Source organism: Diprion similis, chromosome 7 (assembly GCF_021155765.1).
Source record: "Diprion similis isolate iyDipSimi1 chromosome 7, iyDipSimi1.1, whole genome shotgun sequence".
Lineage (NCBI taxonomy): Eukaryota > Metazoa > Arthropoda > Insecta > Hymenoptera > Diprionidae > Diprion > Diprion similis.
The window spans coordinates 928,068-952,238 of record NC_060111.1 but is presented as its reverse complement, the minus strand read 5'-3'; the positions used below and the strand labels follow the sequence as shown (position 1 = coordinate 952,238).

The following is a 24,171-nucleotide window of genomic DNA, read 5'->3' as shown; positions in this document are numbered from 1 at the left end:
TAAAATGACGAAATGGCAGCCGAATGACCGAAATCTCATTTTGGCGACATTTATTACCGACATTTCGCACATGCCGCTAATGCATGCGTGTAATGTCGGTAAAAAATTACCGGCATGCGTGAAATGTCGGTAATAAATGTCGCCAAAATGAGATTTCGGTGTACTTCGTAATCGAAAACCATATCAGCTGCCATTTCGTCATTTCACCATCAAATCTCATGGGACTGGGCTCAAAATGTGTGTTTCATCACCGCCGAGTGGCATCATACCGGATAGTTCGATCCATTCAGTGCAACTGTGAAAATTTGGCCAATTTCTGTGGGTGGTAACCAGTCTGTAAAATTTTTTTTTTCAAATTTTAAGAAAGTAAAAAGTCGCTCCTCTTTTTGTCAAAATAAGGCATTAATTGCCCAAGTTTCACTCTCATCGCTTGAGCGAGATAGGAGTTTTGCATCCCCGCGTTTTCGAGGTGTACAACGGGTCTTTATAAGCACCTTAACGACATGCAGACTTCGGTCGAATACATTTCATCGAGCCTCCGCTGGCTGCTGCTGATCTGGTTTGTCGAAATCGAAAACATCACGCCGTATTTGCAGTGGTTAAATATTGGCACTTGGCAACCCTTCGCAGTGGCAAGTGGAAACTGTGACCGACCTGTACCCACCGTCCCATCGAACGAGTCTGCATCACTCTTCTCCGTTATTCCGTTTGACTCATTGCCACTCGATGGTCGATACCCTGAATTTGAACGATGATTTTCACCCTCGACAAGGGATTCGAATTTCGATGAATTATAGGAATGACAGCCACTCGTGCACGGTTTCGACTTTCAGACCATAGTCAATACTTGACTAAGCTTATAGTCCAGTCAACATACGTCTGTATTAAAAATATTCTGGATATGACTGCATTCGTTCTGCAAAATTTTACTCCCTGAGTGGCGAAAAACCCTTGTACACAAAAAAATGCCACCACATTCAAAACATTTTTAATTCAGACCAATATCGACTGGACCAACATTCGTCTACTATTTTTCTGACTAAACTTTTCTTTCGAAGCTTTTTATTTTGCAATCCAAACTCGAATATCGTCCAGACACGAAATACTTTCCACTCACAACGATGCATACGAAAGAATTACGACACATTTATACTCGATGCGGTAGTTTTTCGTGGTGCAGTTTAAATTCGGCATGTAGGTAGAGGAGGTTGTTCAGGGTGCGTTAAAGCCCCTGACTCTCGACGTGCATTAACTCGATCCTCACTCGGCCACACATTAGAGTTAAACCCTCCAGCATTGTTACGCCGTGTTTCACATCGTTGTATCCGTATCTCCGTCCCCTTTATCCATCTATCTATATATACACACACACATATGCAAGCCCTCGACGTTGGCGAAATATGGCTACTCGCGCGTTACGAATGGGAAAGGATTACGTTGGTCTACGCCTGCTTAGGCGCCGTAACCCACCCAACCAAATTTTTCCTGCTGCTAGTATCCGCCATTATTATCGTCATCGTCACCATGATCGTCAGACTTGTTGTTACTTCCAACCCTCCAACAGATTTTCGAGTCATTTAAAGCTCGCTCTCAGATTCTTTCGGTAAACAAGTTTACGTGAAAAGATTTTCCCACATTCTTCCCGTCCGTTTAGTAAACCGACCTGTAGCGCTCGATTTTATCTCGCAGCGAAGATTGATAGCCGTAGAGGACTGAAAATTGCAAAAAACACGTCGAGCATGTTGTTCGTCGCTTCCTAACAGAAAAAAAAGACTCTTTCATTTAAGTTCGCACGAAGCTTCCGATGCTTTCATAGCAGTCAAGAGACAACAAGATTGCGATCCAAGAGTTGTCAACTGATGCCGAAATTAGTCGACTTGGGGTGGCGGAGGGCGTGTGTAAACACATATTTTGCGATCCCTTAGGGAAGGGAGGTGGAGACTCTTCGAGTGCTTTAACGCCATGTATAAAACATGCCGAGCTAGGCTCTCTTGACGGTAAACTAACTGCCCGGATCGTAGCAGCCCGTCGAGCCTTGACGGCTGCAGCGCAGATAATCTCAATGTACTTACAAATCGTCCCTTCCTTCCGGTAAACTTAACCGCTGGTAAACAAGGCGCGCGTAACCTGCTCCTCAATCCCCGCCATAAACCTCGCGTATCGTTACCTAGACCCCGTAACTTCTGGTCCCCATCCCCATGCCCATCCCCATCCCGACCCTTGACCCGGTTCGTTGGTCGGTCCGTCCGTCTGTTCCTTTTCTCCTTGTGACTCAGACTCCCCCCTCCCTTCAAGCATCCACCCTGACATTACAAAGACAAATCGTCGACGTTATTACGACGCCACGTCACAATCAAAGACATCGACGTCGAAACATCTCGTGCAAATATCCAAGCCGATGTCTTTTGGTGCGAATTCTTTTCGAATCGCGAGAGATTCTTGAACCTCACGATTAACGATCGCTCAGTCATCGTGTTTTTCGACCCTTTTTTTTTTTCTTCCAACATACAACATCAGATTTAAGTATGATAAATGAATCACCGTGAATTCGATTACAACAAAGTACGAAAACGTTCTTTGATGAATTTTCGCAGAGTTTGAAATTTGCCAAAAAGTGGCAGGTGTGGACTATTTTTTTGGTCGATTCGGATATTAGATCGTTACAAAAAGTCCACACCGCATTTTTTTTTCATTGTGCAAGTTAAACGTGTACTTACACGTTTTTGTTTTATGTTTTTTCTTAGCAAACAAATTTTTCGACCCCGAGTCGAATTTCAATTTCTTCGTTCGTTGGTGCTAGCACGCGAGAATGTTCCGCAGAATCGAAAATATCGTGAAATTGGAATCCCGTCGAGCAATTTAACGAACGCCTTGTTTCCCGGATCGCGGTTCCCTTTTCAGACGGCGTACCGCGTTGCTGTTGCGAATCGGGCTGGGCGTGTGAGAGCTGAATGCTGTTTTCCACATCTGTGACCATTCCACTCCGCCGCTGCGGACTCGCGATTCTTCCTTTCCACCTTTCAGCCCTTCGGACGCGAATCCCCGCAGCACAACAGGCGATCCCCTACTAATTCGAAACGCCATACAGGATCGGTGTATTCTTCCATTGAGGTTATCATTATTATCTGCATTGTTCGCTTCTCGAAGGGATGTGATGGAAAAAATTGGCGAAAAAAATTGGCGAGAAAAGCGAGGTGAAATCGAAAGAGGTGAAATTCGGCTCTGCTGACGCTTTCGAGCGATCCGCGATTTCGTTCAGGCCTCGTGCTGCTTATTTCTCGGACCATCAAACCCCCATCAAACGCACGTGCAGCGGGCGCAGCTGCTGCAGTTTCGCGTCAAGGGTGCCCACCTACGTCTTACACGAGTATATATATATAAGCTTCCTTTCTCCCTCAAGTTTTCGGTTCTATGGTTTTTCCCTCCTCCGGCAACAGTTCTTGATTACTTTCTCGGACATTGATACAAGCTTCGACGATGATAAAATCCCTCTGAGGAGTTCCCGTTTCAAGCTTCTCTCCCGATTCTTCTCCTCCGCCAGTTTCACCCCCTATTTCTTTTCCTCCCCCTGCCCAATCCGAGAGCTCTGCATCCTCACCCGTGCCCATTCAAAATCGTTCCACCACAAAGAGCAAACCATTCGACAGATTTCGCTCTTTTCACCTCTTCGCCCTTTTCCACGTCCAGGTTACCCGTGACCGAAGGGAGAAACGACCCTTTAACTCGGTGGCGTGTCGTTCATCGGTCTTCCCGACAGCTTCATCTTCCTCCGAATAAAACTCGCCACGTATGCACACCACGTCGCTCCGTCCCTCGGTGATTGACGCTCGACTGTCGAGGTCGAGGATACGTTATATTTCACCAAGGAAAAAAGAAAGAAGGAAGATGCCTACATGGAAACGAAATGGAAATGGACTCCGGGCGATTCGAATAATTGCGATGAAAAACATTTCGGGAAATTCAATGCTTCTTTAGATTGAATAACAATATAATAAGAAGAGGATCATTGCCTTGGACTGGACAAACGATAAGGATAAGTCTATAGATATGCGTTCACTTTCTAAGGCACAGAAAAAACAAAATTGCTAGTTATCTAGTAACAAAGAAACGTTATACAAGCCTCAACTTTCTCCGGATAACGGAAGTAATTATGATACTCGGTTCGCTCGGATTTTCTCTCCTTCACTAGCGGTTTACTGCTTGATTTGCTAATTTCCGGACTTTTGATTCCCGTCGTGCCAACATCCGTCTCTGAAATAGACGGCTCGAGTGGCTCGGTGAAGAGCCGAAAAATAAAACATCAAAAACTGACCAAGTTCAAGTGAAATTTACTTTGCGAGTTAGAATTTTTCCCCCCAGATTCATCCATCCCTCGACTCGTTATTCGCGAGAGAATTTTATCGCATTTTAAAACTGATTTTACGAGATTTCACAAAAATTCCAAATCCTACGGGATCCCCCTTAAGCCATGAGAACGCGGAAAGACGGAGGGTTGCGGACAATTTTGGGTCACTCGCCGTTAAACCGTCCTTAAATCTCGCCCCGAACTACAAACCGAAAAGTAGATAAAATCCGAGATGGTGGACGGGGTCGATCCGGGAAACAAAACAACCGGAAGCCGAAGGTGCCTACGTGTTTCCGGAGCGCAACGCCGAATTTAAATTTCAAATTCGGGGGAGACGTTTCGCGCAACATACTTGTTATTATATATAAAAAAAAAAAAGGAAAAAAAAAAGTAAACCCAAAAGAAAAAAAGTGGAATGAAAAATGAGAGGAAAAGTGGAACGAGATGTTTGAATCGTATCCCTTGCTCATATATATCACGAAAAGCGAGAATCGAAACGGCGAACCTTTCTCATGGTTTACTTCTTTCTCTCACTGCTAACTTTTTTCCCTCTTTTTCTCGTGTTTTTGCGTTAAAGTTACGTTTTTTCACGCGAAGAACGTTGAAAGATCCTTCATTTCATTTTCAAATATACACAAAAACCCAGAGAGTCGAGATGCTCGTCTGTTTATCCAATATAAAAATATAATCCCAAAGTGAATATCCCGTCTAGGTAATATACACGAGGTTACGCTTGCGATATAATTGAACCGTGCAAACTTTTAAAACGTATATTGAAGGGCTGACTTGAGTGACGCAATCGAAAATCTCATATCCGGTATCCAGAGAAGAAAAAGTAAAAAGAAGAAGAAGAAGTTAAGAGGGTAGAAAATCGGGGGCTGCATGATGTATAATATGAGAATTCCCGCATGCATTATTAAAAAGGAAAAATCAATTCTCAAAGAAATATAATTTGTGAAGAAATCGAGCTTTAAACTTTATCGATTTCTGCACGCAGTGACAATTGTTGTGAAATTTAGTACAACAATACGATTATTTTGATTCTGACTTTTCACCCTTCACTCCACATCCCGAACGAATTGTTTGCTTGTAATTTCGGAAGACTTTGAACCGTCGTCGTCGGGGAATTCGGCGTCAAGTCCGCAATTAACGTCACCCTCGTAAATTAACGGTGTCTGACCCTCAGGGTGATTTCTACATCGCCTGAAGATAGGTACGCGCGAATTTACTCCTCGGTATATAAATAATGTATCCAGGCGTAATACAGCGGTTGTAAAATTTACTCTCCATGGTAGAGAGCGAGAGAGAGAGAGAGGGCGTGAAAAAAATCGCTCGATGGAGAAAAATTTCCCGAAGGCATATGTCGCGCGTTTTACGCGCCCTTTCGGATATCACCGTTAGCATGAAATTGACCCGCACCCCCCTGATTTCGTCTGCTCGCCATTGCGGAAGCTCAAGCATCTCGGATCGGCCTTATTCGCCGGTGAAATCCACTCGGAAACTCGACGCAACACATCCGTCCGAGCATGTGACCGGATTTCACTACCCCTGTCCCTAATCTGGGCGATACCCGCGACCTTGTCACCCCCGCTTTGCCGCTCCGTCACTCGCGAGATATAATATAGACCCGATCCGCGGGCTATTTAAGCTCCTCATCATTCCGAGCCCTTGTGCCTGAATAATTTCCGCCGCGTCGGATGTTTTTACAAAGCTTTACCCACATATTTCGATTCGATGAAAATACGTCCGCCGCTAGATTTTCCGCAAACTTTGAATATCAAGATACCGGAAGTGTAGAACGTAGATACTACGGAGGGTGAAATACGAGCTTTATTAATGTTCGTTAGTTAGTTATTCCTCCCCGTTCGCGGTAGGTAATTAATACCCTTATTATTCTTGTTTCTCTGCCTATTCCGCTGTTATATCAAAGCAATGACGAATATAATTTCACCCCTTGCTGTAGTAGCGGTATTAAATCGTCCAGTATTTACCTCGCCTCGAAATTTTAATTTCAATTTACCTTTATTACGTGATTTCGTTTCTCGTATTCATTTTTTTCTTTTCTTTTTTTTTTTTCTTTTTTTGCAATATTCGATTACCATTGTCGACCTATGCTGCAGGCACGCTGCGTCCTAAAACTGTAAATACACACGGGAATCTGGGGTTAATACGGCTCGAGAGAAACGCGCACCGCTCACTCTCTCTCTCTCTCTCTCTCCTTTGGTAGCCATGGCAACACGCTCCAAAGCTCAAACGGCAAACATACACATGGAGGAGCGAAGAGGCAGGTAGGGTGAGAGGGTGGGAGGGAGGATTTCGTTCGGCTCAGTTCGGTTCTGTTTGCTTCAAAAGAAAAATTACGGATTAATTAGACGGGAATCTCGTATATACAGGGAATTCCGATCCTCGGCACCGCATATTCACCCCGTTCCTCTAACGCGGGTTCGGTGGATGAAAAATATAACGCGAGTAAAACCGAAATCACATAATTGTTCAATTAATTTCCATCTCGAACTTCCATAGCAAATTGAAGGATCGTCGGACAAAAAATACAATTGTTTTAAAAATTGTGCCTATATAGTTTGTTTCTCTTTGTCTACCATTTTTCCAAGCACGGTAGGTATATCCGTCCATTTGTGAATGATAGTTCCGGATGTGAATCTCGCTGAAAGGCGGGATGTGTTGTATTCGCAGGTGGCGGGTGGCGAGAGAGCCGTGCAGCAGCAGACGCCGTTTGCAAGGGAATCGAGGCTGCAGGACGTACGGCTACAGAAACCCAAGCAGGATTGAATGCCCGCCGGGATGATGGTTATCTACGAGTGAATGTAACGCGATCGCCGTTCTGACTCGCCTTGTGCTCGGCATGCGTCTCGTGTAGAAAATCGCACGAAATCGCCCACGTGTATCCATTTCGCTTTATATATCCTTCGTGTCTTTCTTTCTCTATTACTTTCCACTACGTGCGTTATAGGTATACCCGTATTTACCTCTAGCAGCTGCACGGACGTTTCCTTAAATTATCCTTAATCCCGTATAGGTATGTGTATAACCATGTATAGATATTGTCTCTACAGAAATGTATGCAGAGAAAAGAAAGCTAAAATGAAAATGAAACTGATCGGGATTTAGATTCGAAACGTGTAATTGATCTTGTTGTTCTCCGATGTATACATATATAATATATATGTATATGAAGAGAATGGCAAATTATCACTCGCGAACTTTCTGTTTTGCGTGTAGGACGCATATTGAACCTTTTATCAGGAAAACTCCGTACTTTTGATCAACAAACTTTAAAGAGATATTTATATATAGGTATATTGAGGTGCTTCGTTTAAGAGGACCATGTTTTTTTTCACCCCCGACATAAAATTTTATCGAACATGTCAAAATAAAAATTCCGTGAAAGTTACAGCCCTCAAAATTAAGATTAAGTACTTTCCCGTGAAAAAATTTACCATTTAAAATAAACGTAAATTAATATTTCCTTCTTTCAAAATTCTGTTTCTTTGCAGCATTTTCGGCTATCACAAAAGATATAGAATTTTGAAAAAAAGAGATCTTAATTTACTTTTATTTTAGATAGTAAATCTTTTCACACCAAGGAAAAGTATTTAATGTTCATTTTGAGCGCTGTAGCTGTCAGAGAATTTTTTTTTTCGACATGTTCGAAAAAATTTTAGGTCTGTAGTGAAAGATCGATATATATCGATTCAACCCGTGAAAAACCACGAAGAAATTTGACTGTTACCATTTTTTTATGAATAGGGTTTGCGATATAAATTATTCTGACCATTTCCTCTGATTATCTCCGTTTTACATTGACTTCGAATAAAATTCTTTCAAATATCAATTGGTTATCCGCTATATTTCCGTAAACCATTTAAAAATTAAAATTTTCCATCACACCCAAAAAAATGATACGGAAAAAAGCCACGCAACGGTCTGAAGAAAATAATTTTCATCGTTTTCCTGCACTCTCATATAATAAAAACAAAAAAAATCAAAAAAAATCCTCGAGGAGTACAATGATAAACCAAAACGACCGCAGGCTATTCTTCCGGACGGCAATTAGGATAATTGAAGGAACATATAACGTGAATATAGCCAGGGTAGGTACATCGACAGACATGCACCGAGTTTCGGGATGTCCTATACATATACTGCAATGCCGGCTATCTGATCGCGGGGGTGTTTCTGGCTGGTAGCGTGTCTCTGGGCTAATCCTTGGTTATCTCAACGAGGCAGGCGTCCCGGTTAGCGGCGTGGCGCTCTATACAACGGGATCTATTGTCTTGGCTTGGAGATTAATTTGCGGACTCCCTTAGCTGACGGAAGGGGGGAGGGGTGGTGGTGGTGGTGGTGGTGGTCTGAATAAAGACTGAGAGAGCAATACAGAAAGCGAGAGAGGAAGAGAGAAAGTGAGAGGGAGTCGCGAAAGGAGAACCGGAAGAACAGTTTATTCCGTTTCCGTTTTCCGCCGCTCCTTCGCAGATGTACCGCTTTTGTTTCCCTTAATTAGCCTCATTAATTTCTCTCTATACACATACTTCTTTCGCTCTGCGTTACAATGTGAAGTCGCGCATTACAGCGCGTATAAATCATCACCTCCCGTATGCATCGACAATGCAATGATCGTTCATCCGGCGTTTTATTCTAGTCCGGAATCAATTACAGAAAGAAGTAGAAGCAGAAAAGAGAGAGAGAAAAAAAAACACAACAACAAGGGGAAAAGAACAGTATCGTGAGAAGAAAAAAAGAGAATGATTGAGTCTCGTTCGTTGGTTCGACGTTGCAAAAAAATTCACCAAAATATTTCCGTGTGTATATTGCCGTGAAGAGGAGGAAATTTCGCCAAGTACTCACCGCCATTTAATCATCACCTCTCGTCTGTCGCCCGGTTTCTTTTTCTCCTTTTATTATTTCTGTCACTGCCTTTTCATTCCACTTCACCCCCCCCCCCCCCCCCCCCCCCCCCCACCGCCACCTTCTACACCGTCGCGCATATTTCCCCCCTGATTCTGCGTATTCTTTCACTCGAACTTTTTTCCCCGTGTAATTTTTCTTCGCCATCGCTATCTGATTTTCATTCACTCTGTTTTCAACGTTTTCGTTTCAGTTTTTTTTTTTTTTTTTTCATTTTTTCACCGGTTTAATTTGCGAAGAAAGAGAAATAAGAAAATACTTATATATATATTTCTCTTTGCTCGTCTATTTTTCTATACTGTTGGCAAAAAATTGTTCGTAAGGTAAGCGAGAGCGCGACGTTACTCTACGTTTGACAATAATTGGCACCAATGTGAAAGAATTTTCGGAACTAGAGAGCCCTTTCAAACTGCGAGAAAATCCAGTCAGATGCCTGCCGAACCTACACATCACGAGGATCCAATTTTATCTACGCTAGTAGTAATGCAGGGCTGTTTCTGGGTACAGATTCCTACTACCGACACACTTACCGACATCTTACCCAGGCTCAAACCCTTCTCTGCAATTTTGACCTTTGGGTCGGTACAGCAGACGCTGTAACGCGGTAACGTCATCGCGGTGAAGGGTTTGAGTCTGGGTAAGATGTCGGTAAGTGTGTCGGTAGTAGGAATCTGTATCCAGAACCGTCCTTGCATTACGACTCGCGCTAGCTCCACGTGTGTACTGAATGATCGCCTTATTCTCGCCAGCAAAAAAGAAGAATATGGCGATAAGAAGATGAGGAACAAAGAGTAAACTATAACTGCCGCAAGGGGGGTGGGGGGGGGGGGGGGGGGGGGGGGTGAAGAAACGGCTGAAGAAGGACGCAATGCGCTCATCGTTAGACTCGGCACGGTCATCCCGACGAAGTAATTCCGCAGATCAGCGAAGAGGGCTTCCTTCTCCAGCCTCTGGGAATCCCCGAAAATAGAAGCTACTGTACCTCTGGCGTAGATAAATTAGCGGCAGCATCTGGAGCCCGAGTTTATTGTGTACACATGTATTGTGTACATACAAACACATACATATATAGAAACGTGCACAAGGGTAGCGCCAAACGTTTCGAGGTTTTTTCTAGAGACCAGTTTCTACCCTGCTGCCTCCACTTTCTCTCTTTTGGTTTTAGTTTTCTTCGTCGTGATGATCGAAAAATTCTCTCTACGCAATAAACGGTCGTTCAATTTTTCAGGATTTAGTAAATTCGTTTTTGTTTTCGATAACTTATACCCCTTTGATCACTATATATATACCTACGCTTTTATTCAAGGGTCGCATATCCTTCGATACGACGCAGAGCACCGTTGTTTTCGAATTTATTTCACGTGCGCGTTATTCTGCAGCTGACTAACCGCAAACAAGCGCGTCAAAGGGTATAACCGATGAACGAGTGCCGGCGAGGAGCGATTGAAACGCGAGCCAACAACGATGGCACGATTCGACGCGAAAATAAATTAATGAATACACGCATGCAGGATGAATAAGTAAACAAGTGGATATAAACAATTCGATAATTGATTAGCGACGGTAAAATTTGATAAAATAATTTCTACTAGCTCGGTCGCAGTTACCAACAAAAAATTTAAAAAAAAAAAAAAAAAAAAAAAACGCCATAATGTTCGTGACAAAAGAAAAAGAGGAAAATTTATCAGTCAACTTGCCTATAATATTGACCAGTAAACAATTTGTCAGGGTTAAATAAATTCTCACTGATTCAACAGCCCGAATTTTCGGGTAAAAATCTTCAAACAAACCTTCATCGCCTTTTAAGATAAAATGAATTTTTGAGTAAATAAAAAATATAAAAAGAACGAGCGTCGAATAAATCGAAGAAAAAAGTGAAGAGGAGACTCGCTGCAAGGTTGAATAGCATCGAATGCTGCACTGCGGGAATCGAATCAAAGCATGGACATTGTGAGTTATATTTCTGTCTAGTAGCCGCTCGGAGTTTTTATGCTAAATCCGGGAAATCTGTTTGTGCGATATCCCGCAGGCTGCGGCCTTCGTCCCCCTCAACTTTATCCCTGCAACCACGCACGGAGCTCAAAGAGCTTCGACTGAAAACCCGCCGGATAAGTGTATAGGTGTATATATGTACACACACACACACACACACATAAACATAGATTGTTTGCGTTGAGTATATTTTACAAAACAATCATGAAACGAGTGAAATGCATTTTTTTTTTTTATTGAAAAGATTAATTATTAGAGATAGCCTTCTTTCATGGAATTATAACGATTTGAAAAATTTAAGGAAGAAATTGGTTTTTTACTCCACAATTTTTAACGATAAAATGTTATTGTTGACATTTTTTTTCAATCTATGATCAATGGAAGATAATGAAGAGACGAATTTTGGTATATTCGTTTGTGTGAGCATGGTGGTCCGACCAGAAATTGACTCGTACTACTCAATTTACTCAAGTCCTGCAGATCACGAATCGATTACGTTATTACAGACGTGCATGCAATGTGTCCTTGACGTTTGTTATAAAGTTTTATTTCAACTTATTTGTTGAAAATAATTGGGTGAGGTTGTTTTCAACGTATCGCGGTGAAATTCTGAAGTGAGAAACGGGCGGTGTAGCTTGCGCTCTGCACATAATAGGCATAATAATTAACACCGATGAAAAGAGCCGTAGAAACCTACGTAATTCTACGTAGATATTATACCTATATGTATGTACATATAATCCGGAAGCGAAACAGACCGAGAATAGTTTAACGAGTTTGTTTGTTAGTTCGTTTGTTATTCTCTTCTAGGTGCGGAGGAAGTTTCAGCGATGCGTTTATTTGACTTCGTTGCATCATATCGTTCGCGAATTTCTGCACAAACCGAATCTGTCGCTTATAAAATTATGCTTTTCCGTTTCTTCTGTTTAACGATTCTAAATAAATTTGATAGAAAATACTATAACTTTACATAGTAAGAAAATTAGTTCGAAAACAATTATTATTTCAGAATTTGAATCGAATATGTGTTCATTACAACGAGCATGTAGCTTATAGAGACGGTGCAGAATTACAGCAACTGATTATTGAATCGATGGGTGAATTAGGTAGGGTGAAATTCCGCGATGCAGTCTATCGGAGTACGAAATACACGCAGCTGAAAACCGCGGAATTTCGGACGTACCTCCAGGCCGAATATCTGCGGGAATAATAATCATTCTCACTCCACACCAATTGTAACGAACGGTTCAGATCAAGCGTCGAACTGGTTGTTTCCGGATAAACGACGAGCGCTAATTGACTACAATCTGCATTGATCGACGCAACACAGGCTGCCAAGTACGTGAAATCTAGTTATGTTATTTAAAAATTTTCATTATAGTTGACCAATTGCTGTAACGAAATGTTTTTAAGGCCGTTAGATGACTAGCCCAACGATTTTTGAAAGAAAAAACTCTTTCCAAGGGTTTTTAGGGTTGCTGATTACGAATCTGAAATCACATTTTGTAAACTCAACGATAATAATGATAATAAGGGTTGACGCATCCATCTTGATCGATCTTGATTCGCGATGCATCCCAATCCCCGGACGTATTAGGCGGGTCGACGTCTTCAAGAACAATGGCGTCCTGGTGACAGGATCAAAGGTAATTTACCGAATTCAATACCAGATTCACCCTTGTTATGCCGAAGGGTGAAGTCTCGGTCCCGGATGGCAAAGCGGCAATTATACCGCGGCTCTATCCGACCTCGTTCTTAGGAATCGAACCCGCCCAGGAATCAATGCGGCGATTATGCAGGGAATTCAACCGTCAGGTGTTTTGACCCTTCGCTTTGTCCTGCAGACGGGGTTTGCCAAAATCCCATTCATCCGATTGACCGTAAAAAAAGAACGGTAGAGGCGCGAAATTTTTTTGGTCAATTTTTTGGAAATATTTCGTTCAGGTGAAAACGAGTCTCGTTAACTTTTTTGATAGAGAGTCGAAATGTTGTATTTATAAACAAGAAAGTGCAAGGCATATAATTATAAACAAGCTTGAAAGTCGATTTATTATTTCTAATCACTTATTATAAAAAAAAAAAAAATAACGTAGATTCGTTCGATTTAATTCGTCTTTATTATTTTTCTTAACTCAGTGTGCAAAATAGTACATTCCCGCGTTACAAAAAAATAAACATTAACTCAAAAAAAAAAGAAAGATTCTCTTTTAACGAATTGTTGAAAACTTGATTTTTGAACAAATCGAGCTACCGTGAAATGAAATCGAACAAATCAACAAATATTTTTTTTCTATCACCATTCCAAAAACGATTCAAAATGTTTTATGCTTATCATCTTTCCATGTACCTGTATTAAAAAAAAAAAATCAACCTAACTTTATGACGAAGTAAATTTTGACGAATACTATCTTGTACAAAAAATTTATAAAAAAAATCTATTGATCTTGAACGAAGCAACTTCTTCTTTCTCCGAGGCTGTAAATTGAGCAGAGAGACGAGTGGCCGAAATCGAGGATTTTACGAAGTTAGATAGAGGCGAAACGGGCGGGCTGAGAACGATATTGAAATTGGCAATATCGGGTCGCCGCGATCCGCCCCGGACGGAGCATTCTCGGAGGATATTTCTGGGGCGTGAAAAGCCGCCTCGCCACCGCGTCACCGGAAACGGGTCTGCAGTAACGACGGAGAAGCGAGGGGAGGGGGGGGGGGGGGGGGGGGGGAGGAGGATTCAAACTTAATTAGCCATCCACGGCGGTGGGTTCACCTTCAGGAATCGTCCCGCGATTGGAAAATTTACTGTTAAGGGATTTTTAAAGCGAGTTGAGAAGAAGAAGTAGAAGTAGAAGAAGAAGAAGGAAGGAAAAAAAGAAAAGAAAGCGCGAAGACGCCCCGCGAGTTTCGAGCCGCGAAACTTTGCCCCCGCTTTAAGGCTCCGCTCCATTCCGAATCTCTCCAACCCTCGTCTGATTAATGAATTCGAGCTTTCTCTGCCCCATTTTAACAGCGGCCAACAATCTTTTAAGTGCGACGAAACAATCGCCACTCAACCGCACCGCCTCGTCTAATTAATATACTAATTAGCCCTCTCGACGTGATTAACGGCCTCGTTTCCAATTTTGACCTAATTTTAGCCAATTTTTTCTTCTTCTTATTTTCTTTTTTGTTTTTTTGTCTCTCGTTTCAACATTTTCCTCCAGACAATCAAAACTATATATCAAGATTCGGATTACTTGCGTAATAATCTCAAAGCGATCAATCAATCAGAATATTATATATTTTCTTCATCAAATATATTCACTCTTTGCAAAATGACGGTATTGAAAAAAAAAAAAAAAAAATCATCATTTTGTAAAACCTGTATACAGATTGATTGATTGTTGATTATTAGCTTTCTCAGCTATTCGTTTAACATCATATTACATGTTACTCTTGCCTCCGTTATTGCACTTATTTAATTTCACTAACAAATATTGTTTTTTGCTCCCCCCCTCTCTTATCTGATGTTTCATCTTCATGATGAAAAAAAAAAAAAAAAAAAAAAAGGGATAGAAAAAAGCTTGAGTAAATTGAAGGAAGGTTACAAAAAAAAAAAAAAAAAGAAGAAAAAGAAAAACCGCATGCGTGTAATTTTCGCCGCGAACTTTCCCCGCTTCGCGAATCTGAACGCCTGCCTGCAAGGCGTGTGTGAATAATTTCGTTACATCTACCATGAATAGTGATTTTATGCAATTATATTCGTAACACGTTTACACGGGGCGAAGTGCAGCAGAGGCGGTAGGTAGGTAGGTAGGAAGGTAGGTACCTACTTCCTGCACGTTTTCACGCCGACTTACCCCGGCGATATAATTCTCATTCACTGTCCCTGTTTACATTAATAATATCGCGTCATCATCACCATCATAATCGTACAATTTATAGTCCACAGGTTTACCCTGTGCATTAACATTGGCTGTTATCTCCCTCCCCCCCCCCTCCCCCCTCGCTCTCTCTCTCTCTCCGTCTCCGTCGTCGTTCTCGCGTTACGACTATACGCTCAATTATTCACGCCTCGATCGTCTCCACCATCCAGTTGGGCAAACATTATTGTATACGCGTTGATTTTACGCTACATGATCAGGTAAAATTTATAGCCTGTTATTTAAATTTCATCAATTATTATCACAGAAGTTGAAGAAATTTGTTGAACGTTGATTTATTATTGACGAAAGAAACTATTTTAAAGATTGCGTTCGAAGAAGATCCGTGCAACTTTATGAATTTTATGGAAAGAGTTCGTTCTACGGATATAGAGTTGCGATATCGGTAATATTGTTAATTTCCGTAGTATAAAACAATTGAAAAGTTAAGAAAACAAATATTCAATCGTCATCGATTTCTTGCCAAATATTGTTTACTTAACTTGAAATGAAAGAGAAGAAAAGAAAAAAAAAAAAAAAGAAAAAATAATCCCACCACGAGCATTGAGAGAAAGAAGAGAGAAAGTTGAAACTCATCGGTGAAATAACTTGAGATGAAAAAATTGTGAAATGAGAGAAAATTGAGTATTGAAAAGAGAAAGAAAAGAGGTTAAAACATTGTGGGTTCTTTGTTCTTGATTCTAGGGTTGTATAAAGTATCATGCCCGTGATATAAGAAAGTTAGGAAATAAGCTGCTCGTCGTCGTCGTGATTGTTATAAAACGCGGAGACGGGGAGGGGGGGCGTAAAGTCAAAATGAAGAAGCGACCCTCTCGCACTTAATTTCGACCCCGTGTACACAACTAAAGGGTTGACACGCGGAACTCGCGAAGCACTTAACTAGTTCCTGCCTTTATTAAAGGGAAGGAGGTCTCTCTCTCCCTCTCTCTCTCTTTTTTCTCTCTCTTTCGCTCACTCGCCGCAAACTTTTCGCAACTCACATTCCCCCCCATCCTCACGCCCACCCCTATAAAATCTCAAGGAAATCTGAGGACGACACGTCGTCGAATGCAACGCGACCGTGCCAGCCAGGCAATCTCCGTTTCCCCTTATATTGCGAAAAATTTTCTTCAAGTAAAAGTGAAAAAGTGAAAGGAAAACGCGTAGGATGTACGTTTTCAACTGCAGAATTTTCCCCCTCTTTCAAGTAACATTATATTACCTATTTTTAGCCGGAATTGAAATTCGTCAAATTTAAACTCCGATCTCAAACTGTGATGACAATCCTTTTTACTTTGTACGATGTTTTTTTTTTCTTCTTCTTCTTCTTCTCCTTAAACCGCAAAATTGTATAATCACATCCAAGAATTTCATTATTTCTCCTTCAGCTCTTAGGGCAAAGATTCTTCGGGGGATTTTGCAGTCGTCCAACGTCGACCTCACGACTATAACAAGGGTGCCAAGGAGGTACCTCGCCACTTTTCTCAGCTGGCTGGGGGAGGGGGGCTTACCACCCCGGAATTTCCTGTTCTCCAAAGTGGCGCGATAAAATACAAGAAGAAGAAGGAAAAAAAAGAACGAATTATTATCGAACGGTCGCCAGATTTCGAAGGATTTGGCGCTCGAAACGAGGACAGCATCCGACCTCGGGGTATAAAAATTCACGACGGAATAAAAAGTCTACGGTTTTCGCCGCAAAACAAAAAAAAGAAAAAAGAATTTTATTCGATCAAAAAAGCTACTCCTGAGTCTCAATGTAACGAAACTTTTGAAGATACCGTCCGCGAATTTTCAATTACATGATGTCGTGGTGGTTTTCCGACTCTCTTAAATTTTTTTTCTCTGCTTCTCTTCACTTCATTCATCCCTTATTTCCGTGACAATATTTGCAGGAATAATAATTCGTCCGACGACCGCGACCCGTCAATAACTCGGTGATCTTTATTGGCGACGTAAGCCCCGGACGCAAATAGGACTTGGAAACGCTTCGCTGGGAGTGTAACAAAGCTTTAGGGGTGCGGAAAAGGGCCTCGTTTTCTCGGGGAGGGGGGTGAAGGTGTAGCCTACCATCCTACCTTTCTTCCTCTCTTTCTCTCTCTCTCTCTTTCTCTCTCTCTCTCGCTCTCGCACTTTATTCAAGATTTAAAGGCTTAGGAGCCAAGATATTGTTACGGTTACTGTTACCGTTACGAGTTTCGAGTCTGCGAGGAGACGGCAATCATCCCCCGCCACCCCTGCACGTCCGGGGAAAATAATATTAATTACCGTGACGTTAGGCGTCGAAGGCACGCGGATTTCCTGCCTTCTGAACCACTGAGGGAAAGTGAGAACGAGATATTCATCAACGGACATATTATCTTAGTAATATAAACAGCCATAATTTATATAACAATATTTGTTCCTTGTTCATGATTATCAATTTTCTAATCTGCGCTAAGCAAAAACAAGTTATAATTCTACACGTACGCACTCGTACCTATAAGACTGTCGAATATATGTATACATAATACACAATATTATACTGTTCACAAAAACAAAACAGAAAAAAATAAATAAATAAATAAATAAAAAATAAACTGCATTCATCGCTTTTTTTCGTCAATTTCGAAGAGTAATATCTAGCCGCAACAGGATGATCGAGATGCTCGAATGAGCTGCGCAAAGTGGAATGAAGAAGAATTAAGGTTTGGTCAGGGGATTCGTAAAAAGAGAGAACCAAGTAAGAAAGAAAGAAAGAAAAAAGGGATCCCATTAGCCTACGCCATCGTCTTTTATCCGAAGGATTGAGTTATCGAATTTTCAAAACTAAATCCAAGTAGCAGCGATGAATGATGTCGCTCCTTTCAGAGTAACAGAAACGGGGGATTTCAATCCGGCCGTAGGAAGAAGCACCGCGTGACAGAAAGAACGGCGGTAGCGGCAGCATCGAGTTGGAGAAAAGTTTAACGGCGAAAGCGAAGTCGGAAACCGGACGTATCGAAGACGAGTGAAAAAGGGTGAAAAAGGGTGAAAAAGGGTGAATGAAAGGCTGGCTTTCCCTCCTATGTTATAAGCGTTCGCGGGGCTTCTAAGCTTTCGCAAGGAACAGACCCGCTGGGATCAACGAACCCCTGTGCAAGCTTTCGTCATGCAAAAGCCCGATGATATCGCGATGCAGCTGAGAAACGTCGAGGATAATCCTGTTACTCGCATAAACGTAGAACGCATCGTTCGGCCTCTATGCAACCTATTTTCAAAGACAAGAAATGCTAAGTAGGCGAGCCTCTATTGGCTTAGAAGCCTGTCGCGTGAGGAATATTATTATAGGTACTCTTATACTTTTTACTCTCGTTTCCTCATTATTATTATTATTGTTGTTATTATTATTATTATTAATATTATTATTATCGCCCATTCAGAGAGGGTTTTTAACTTTTGCACGATGAAGAATAAAGTGTCAAAGGCTTCGTGTATAACTTGAAATCGAGATCGTTGAAAGGAAAAAGTAAAACAATTATTAGACCGGAAGATATGAATTGTGAGTGTGGGTTCTGGATGTCGAATTTTGGTTTCTTATACGTGAATAATAAATGAAATGATAGTTTTAGTAGATAACGCTTGTTTTTGTAGAAACGAGAACGATATTTTGGATTTTAAGAAAAATTGCCTATTCTCTCAAACATTTGTTGTAAATAAAAATTAAACAAACTTCAGTCCTGCATTTCAATCACTTTCATTCGAAAATAATAATTAATAACAAACTACAAATGTTCAAGAATTGATAAACAAAGTTTAAAAATTAATATTTATCGTACTTCTTCTACTTTCGTATGGACTTTCTCGTATATCAAACCCGAAACTTAATCGCCCATGACGCTTTTCTTGTACTGCCCCTGATAACGTTAACAACGAAAAAGTCCAACACATCTTGGTAAAAACGTTTTCCTTTTTCTTTCGAATATGCACCCGTATTAGCTATCAAGCAAAAACTTCAAGACTTAATTATCAACGTAAAAAGGACAAAAACAAACTTCATGAGTAACAAACAAAGTTTTTGGTTATTATTCGATGTATAGAATCGAAACTTATAAAAAAAATTATTTTCCTTCTTGACCTGTGTTATAGGTACATAATCAAACAGAACAGTGCTTTAATGTACACTATCTACTGTTCCTTTTCGCTACATAAAATATATATATATATATATATATATATATATATATATATATATATATATATATATATATATATACTTAGATCGTGGATACGCGTTGAAGTTGTCCCAACCGATATTTCGTTCTGCGTTTGACGCGCTTGCGAGAACGTCGATGAGAAGGAAACAGGCTGGATGAAAAAGTCGCGCCAAAAAAAAAAAAAAAGAAAGAAAGAAATAGTAATAGAAAATTTAGCGCACTCACCAACATCCTGGGAACCACCCCAAGTCCCAAGCTGAGCCTGTCGCGCCAGTCTGGACAAAGCATCGACGTAAACTCGGGAAGCAGCGGCGGCTCCTGAAACCAGATGAAAAAAAAAATTTGGCATTAATTGTTTTTCCATAATTTGAGTTTTGTGAAGGTTAAATTTCCGCTCGCCGTTAGATATACATAGACGTTCACTTTTCTGCCGAAAGTTTCGCCCTCGTCAGTAATGGAACGTCACAACCGAACGCTTCTGCTAAGCTGCGACGGATCTTCTTTTCTACCAACTACGAGATTAGAAATTTGATGAGGAGAATAGGGAAGGTATCCATCCGAAAGACGAGGTGGAGGAGAAACATCGTAGCCGTAACACGATCGGTATCTTTTGTTTCCTAGGCGATAAGCCTTAGGGGTGGTGGGTGGGTGAGCGAGAGAGATGCAAAGCGAAGAAAAGAACGAAGGAAAGTGTTTCTTCGCCTTCTCTTCTTCTTTGTCATCACCTTCGTCGATTCACTCCGACGTTCCGAACGCGAATGCAGAGAAAGTTTTACACATGTGAATCGATCGTGTAGGTATACATATATTATCTGTACCATGTCACGTTCGGTAGAACCAGCGTGGGGTAGACGCGAGATGAGAGGATGAAAGAATGAGAGAGCAGACAGGAAAAAAGGGATTTTTTTTATAGCTTCTGCCACCTACCACCTACACCCTTTTTTCTTTTCGTATTCCACGAATACGAAGGACGAGACTGCGGGGATCGAGTCGGAGAGGGGAAGAGAACTGGCTTCGCGAAAGCAAAAAAAGACGCGAAAGCACAGGCCGAGTCTTTTCACGAGAGAGAAAAGACGCGGGCACACAGAGACAGACATATATGTATATATATATATATGTATACGCAGTTCATGAAGCGAGCTTTTAGAAAAACCCACGTCGTCGCTGAGCCCGAGAAAAAAGTAGTCCCGGATAATTCATCCGCCGTATGAAACGGTCTGAAAAACTTACTTTCCTAAATAATAAACAAACAAATATACAAATTACGTTACCGCACGTCGCTGGATTAGTTTAACGGTTTGAAATTGGAACGGTATCGAGAAAGTAAAGTATAATTAATATAGCGGGGATCAGAATGTTCCGCAGTTTTCAATTAGTGCTTGGGCTTAAAAGCCTGAAAAAATAGCGCGCGAGGTTCTCGCGAGACTAGAAGAGCGGTCTTCCAACTTTGCTCTCAGCCGGCTGCCGGCTATAACCCCCGAAAATTTCTCAGCGAAGACAAAAGGTGAGCATTAGTCGAGCACTTCGCTCGAATACTAATGCAGCCGAGGCCAGAGCCAAGAGAGCCAAGAGAGCCAAGAGAGCCAAGAGAGCCAAGAGAGCCAAGAGGGTAGGTGGCTGCGTACCTTAAGTCCCGCTTAAGAGTTTCTCGCCTTCCGTTTCCTCGACTCGCCTGATCCCAGCAGCGAACGTTTCTTCGGGTTATTCACAGCCGCTGATCCCTGGCCCTGAATCGCCGGTGAGATAGATCCTCACGTTCGTTCCCCGCATCGGACCGTGGATCCTGTCACTCGCTGGGTAATTCTGAGTTGAGTTAAGTAGGTGGCACGTTTCTTGGTTTAATTCCGAGCATCCTCCCCGCTGACTAATAGCCTGTCACCTTTCACGATGTTAATTGTCATTGCTGCCACTTGTCAGTAATCGCGTTACCCGGTTTCCTCTCACGCCTCGCCACCCCTCAACTCTTCTTAATATCCGGAGTCAATTTTCAATTCAAAGAGTCTCGTGATGCCTGCAAGGGCTGGAAATCGTCCGAATTTTTCTTCGAGATAAAAACGAGCGGGAAGTAAGGCGATATTCACTTTGGAAACTGATTATTCGCAGATCGTGCATCTCACTTTCAATACGTCTTCCATGTGATATATGTACAATTTTTTGCGGTGGAGTTGAAATTCCGAAAGAGCCAAATTCAGAGTTTTTTTTTTCTATGGCGAAACCGACCATAGAAATTCAAGATTTTCAGTTCTGCGAATTTCTGGCTTGGTGAAATTTCACCACTTTGATCTTTCCTTGTTTTGGATTTTCGATATTTCTACGTTCGGAATCCTGATCCCATTTCCCATTTTTTACACCCACTCGTTAACTAATCTAAACTGTAAGAGTATATTTCAATTGTCTTAATTTTTCTCCATCGTAACTTGAACTGCCAGTCTTCCGACCATTCGAAACTTTGTTGTTTCCCAAACGCTTGACTTCTCAACTTCAAGTTTCGCCACTAATTAATTCGGCACTTTCGAGACTTCAATCCCGGGCCTAAATTTTTCTCTTCAAATACTCGAGCCTGTCTAGATCGCGGGATTAATTCGTTAGTCGAAAGGTGGTAGAGTGGCGGTGCCAAACGAAACCAGCGTATGAAAACCGACGATCTATCGAAACGGCGGGACAATTCCATCGGCAAACAAAAGGCGCGGCTATCCCATACCTCGATTATAACAGTCAGGGATGGGGTGGAGGGTGTAAAAGCGGGGTGTTTGCGGCGAGAGAACATAGGATAGAAATGAAATTGGATTGGTGAATGAAAGAGGAGTCGAGCTTCTGGTCTAATCAATCGAAAGGGTGGCAAAATTCGTAAACCGCAGGAAGGAGGAGAAAGGAAGTGCGGCAAGCCGTGGGAATCGCCACCCTTTCCACCCCCATCCCTCCTCCATTTCGCTGTGTACCCAACTCACTCACATTCGGAGAGAACGAATCGCCTCACTTTCACTACGATTAGATGGCAGAAGAGCTCGCGACTGTCGAATTTTGTCAGCCACAATTCCGGTCTGTCGGCACAGGAACACGCGGTGATAAACGAGCTTTCAGTCTCAGCGAGATCAGTTTTTACGAACGTTGAAAATGCGCGTCATGTGACGAACGATGATTGTCAAAGCTTAATTTTCCATTATCGATCCGAACGGTGATGAAATTTCAATGGAAATTTCAATTGCAATTCAATTGGGTAAGAGTCTGTTTATTTACCGCTCAACTTCCCTTATTTCACTTTACGATTACTTACAGGATTAACTTCACATTTGCCTTGTGTTATGCGTGTGTGTGTGAGAATCATAAGCGTAGAGCCACAGCCAAATGCGAACAACGTCTACTTATTCTTCGCTTCTCGCACAAACTAACTTCATCACTAGATATATATATATTCCATCGTATATATTCTTCTTCAAACTAATCAAGTTTCTTCGGACTCAAATTACCTCGCAAGTTACCTCGAAGCAGTTGCAGTTTCGCAGAACTTCTGGATGATCGATTAAAACTACTTTCGGGCAATCTGGTGTTTCATCCTTGTACCCCAGACCGAGAAACTACAAAAATAAAAAAAAATAAAAACTCCGTATAATTCTGGTACTTTTCCCCCAAACTCAAGCTATTACACTACCCTCAAAAAATGTACCGCTGATGCAACACGGGAGTAATAATTTCAATTACCGTCCATCTACACATTCCACCGAAGTGTCATTGTGATAAATATAAGAAAAAAAAAAAAAATTATCATGCAACGGCCTTACGCATTTGCATGAAATAGCAATTCCGCATTTATCCCACAAGCTTATGCGGCTGCTTCCAGCCCTCCGTCTGCCGCCGCCACTTTGTATCCACTAAATAAATTCACTGCACCCTCACAGTCGACGGATAATTTTTTCCAACAACATAAGGGTCGTTCTAACGCCGTGATATCAATTAAATTTGAAAATGAACATCTGCGCTGATGAACGGAGACAGTAAGTCCAATAAACATGACGATGAGACAAACGAGTTAGAAAGAAATGAACAATATCTTGGGTATATGTGAGTCGTCGAGGGATTTAAAGCAGAAATGAAAGAACCTTCGATGTGTGAAAATGAACGAGTCAATGAGTCGGAGAAATATTGTCATCCCCCGCGGAGGGGGATGAACGGAACGGTTCGAGACCATAGAATTCATTGCAACATCTGCAGCAGCAACGACGATGGCTTGAATACGTGATGCGAAATCCCGGGTGATGTAGGCATCATCGAGAACCGTGTCAACTCGAGCGGGATGGACAGAATTCGCGTAGCGAATATGGTATACTTCATATATATATATATATACGTCTGTGTGTGCGAAAAGAATTTGCTAAATACCCGATGTATATCAATCAAACATCGGCGGGTAGAAATAATCCCGGTTTTATAAATTTTTCAATATTTTTTTCCTCTTCTCTCCTCCTCCTTTCATTCTGTCAAACATCCGGGATGCGTTACTATAGGAAAAAGAAAAAAAAAAAAATACGTGGAGCAAATTCTATCGTTCGCAGTGAAACGTTTCGTTAGGAAAAACCGAAAGTTTTGGGAAAGGAAATACACGCCGAAGTGGGGAAAGTTTTGTAAAACAATTCCAACCAATCTTTCGCAACGCGGCAAATAACGGGAATATCAGAAAGGGTTGCCCTTTGGTGAAAAAGGGCAGCGAGAGTGGGTGGATTAAGTAAGAAAGAAATTAAAAGAAAAAGTTTCTAAAACAAAAATGTAAAAAATAAAAAAATTAGTCAAATGGAAAAGGGGAAAAGCGTAGCGACTCCTCAACTCCTCACAGGCGGCGCAGCGT

General features: G+C 41.6%; 2 protein-coding genes across 3 annotated transcripts in view; one reads left to right on the top strand and one right to left on the bottom strand.

The window, feature by feature from the left end:
* Positions 1-24,171, top strand: part of LOC124408205 (acyl-CoA Delta-9 desaturase-like) — a 354,733-nt gene that overhangs the window by 30,894 nt on the left and 299,668 nt on the right. The gene's annotated exons all lie outside the window — the stretch shown is intronic.
* Positions 1-24,171, bottom strand: part of LOC124408199 (zinc finger CCCH domain-containing protein 13) — a 102,996-nt gene that overhangs the window by 20,519 nt on the left and 58,306 nt on the right. Inside the window, exon 4 of the mRNA XM_046884948.1 lies at positions 19,557-19,649. Within this exon, the coding sequence (XP_046740904.1) occupies positions 19,557-19,649 (93 nt within the window). The remainder of the gene's footprint in view (positions 1-19,556; positions 19,650-24,171) is intronic.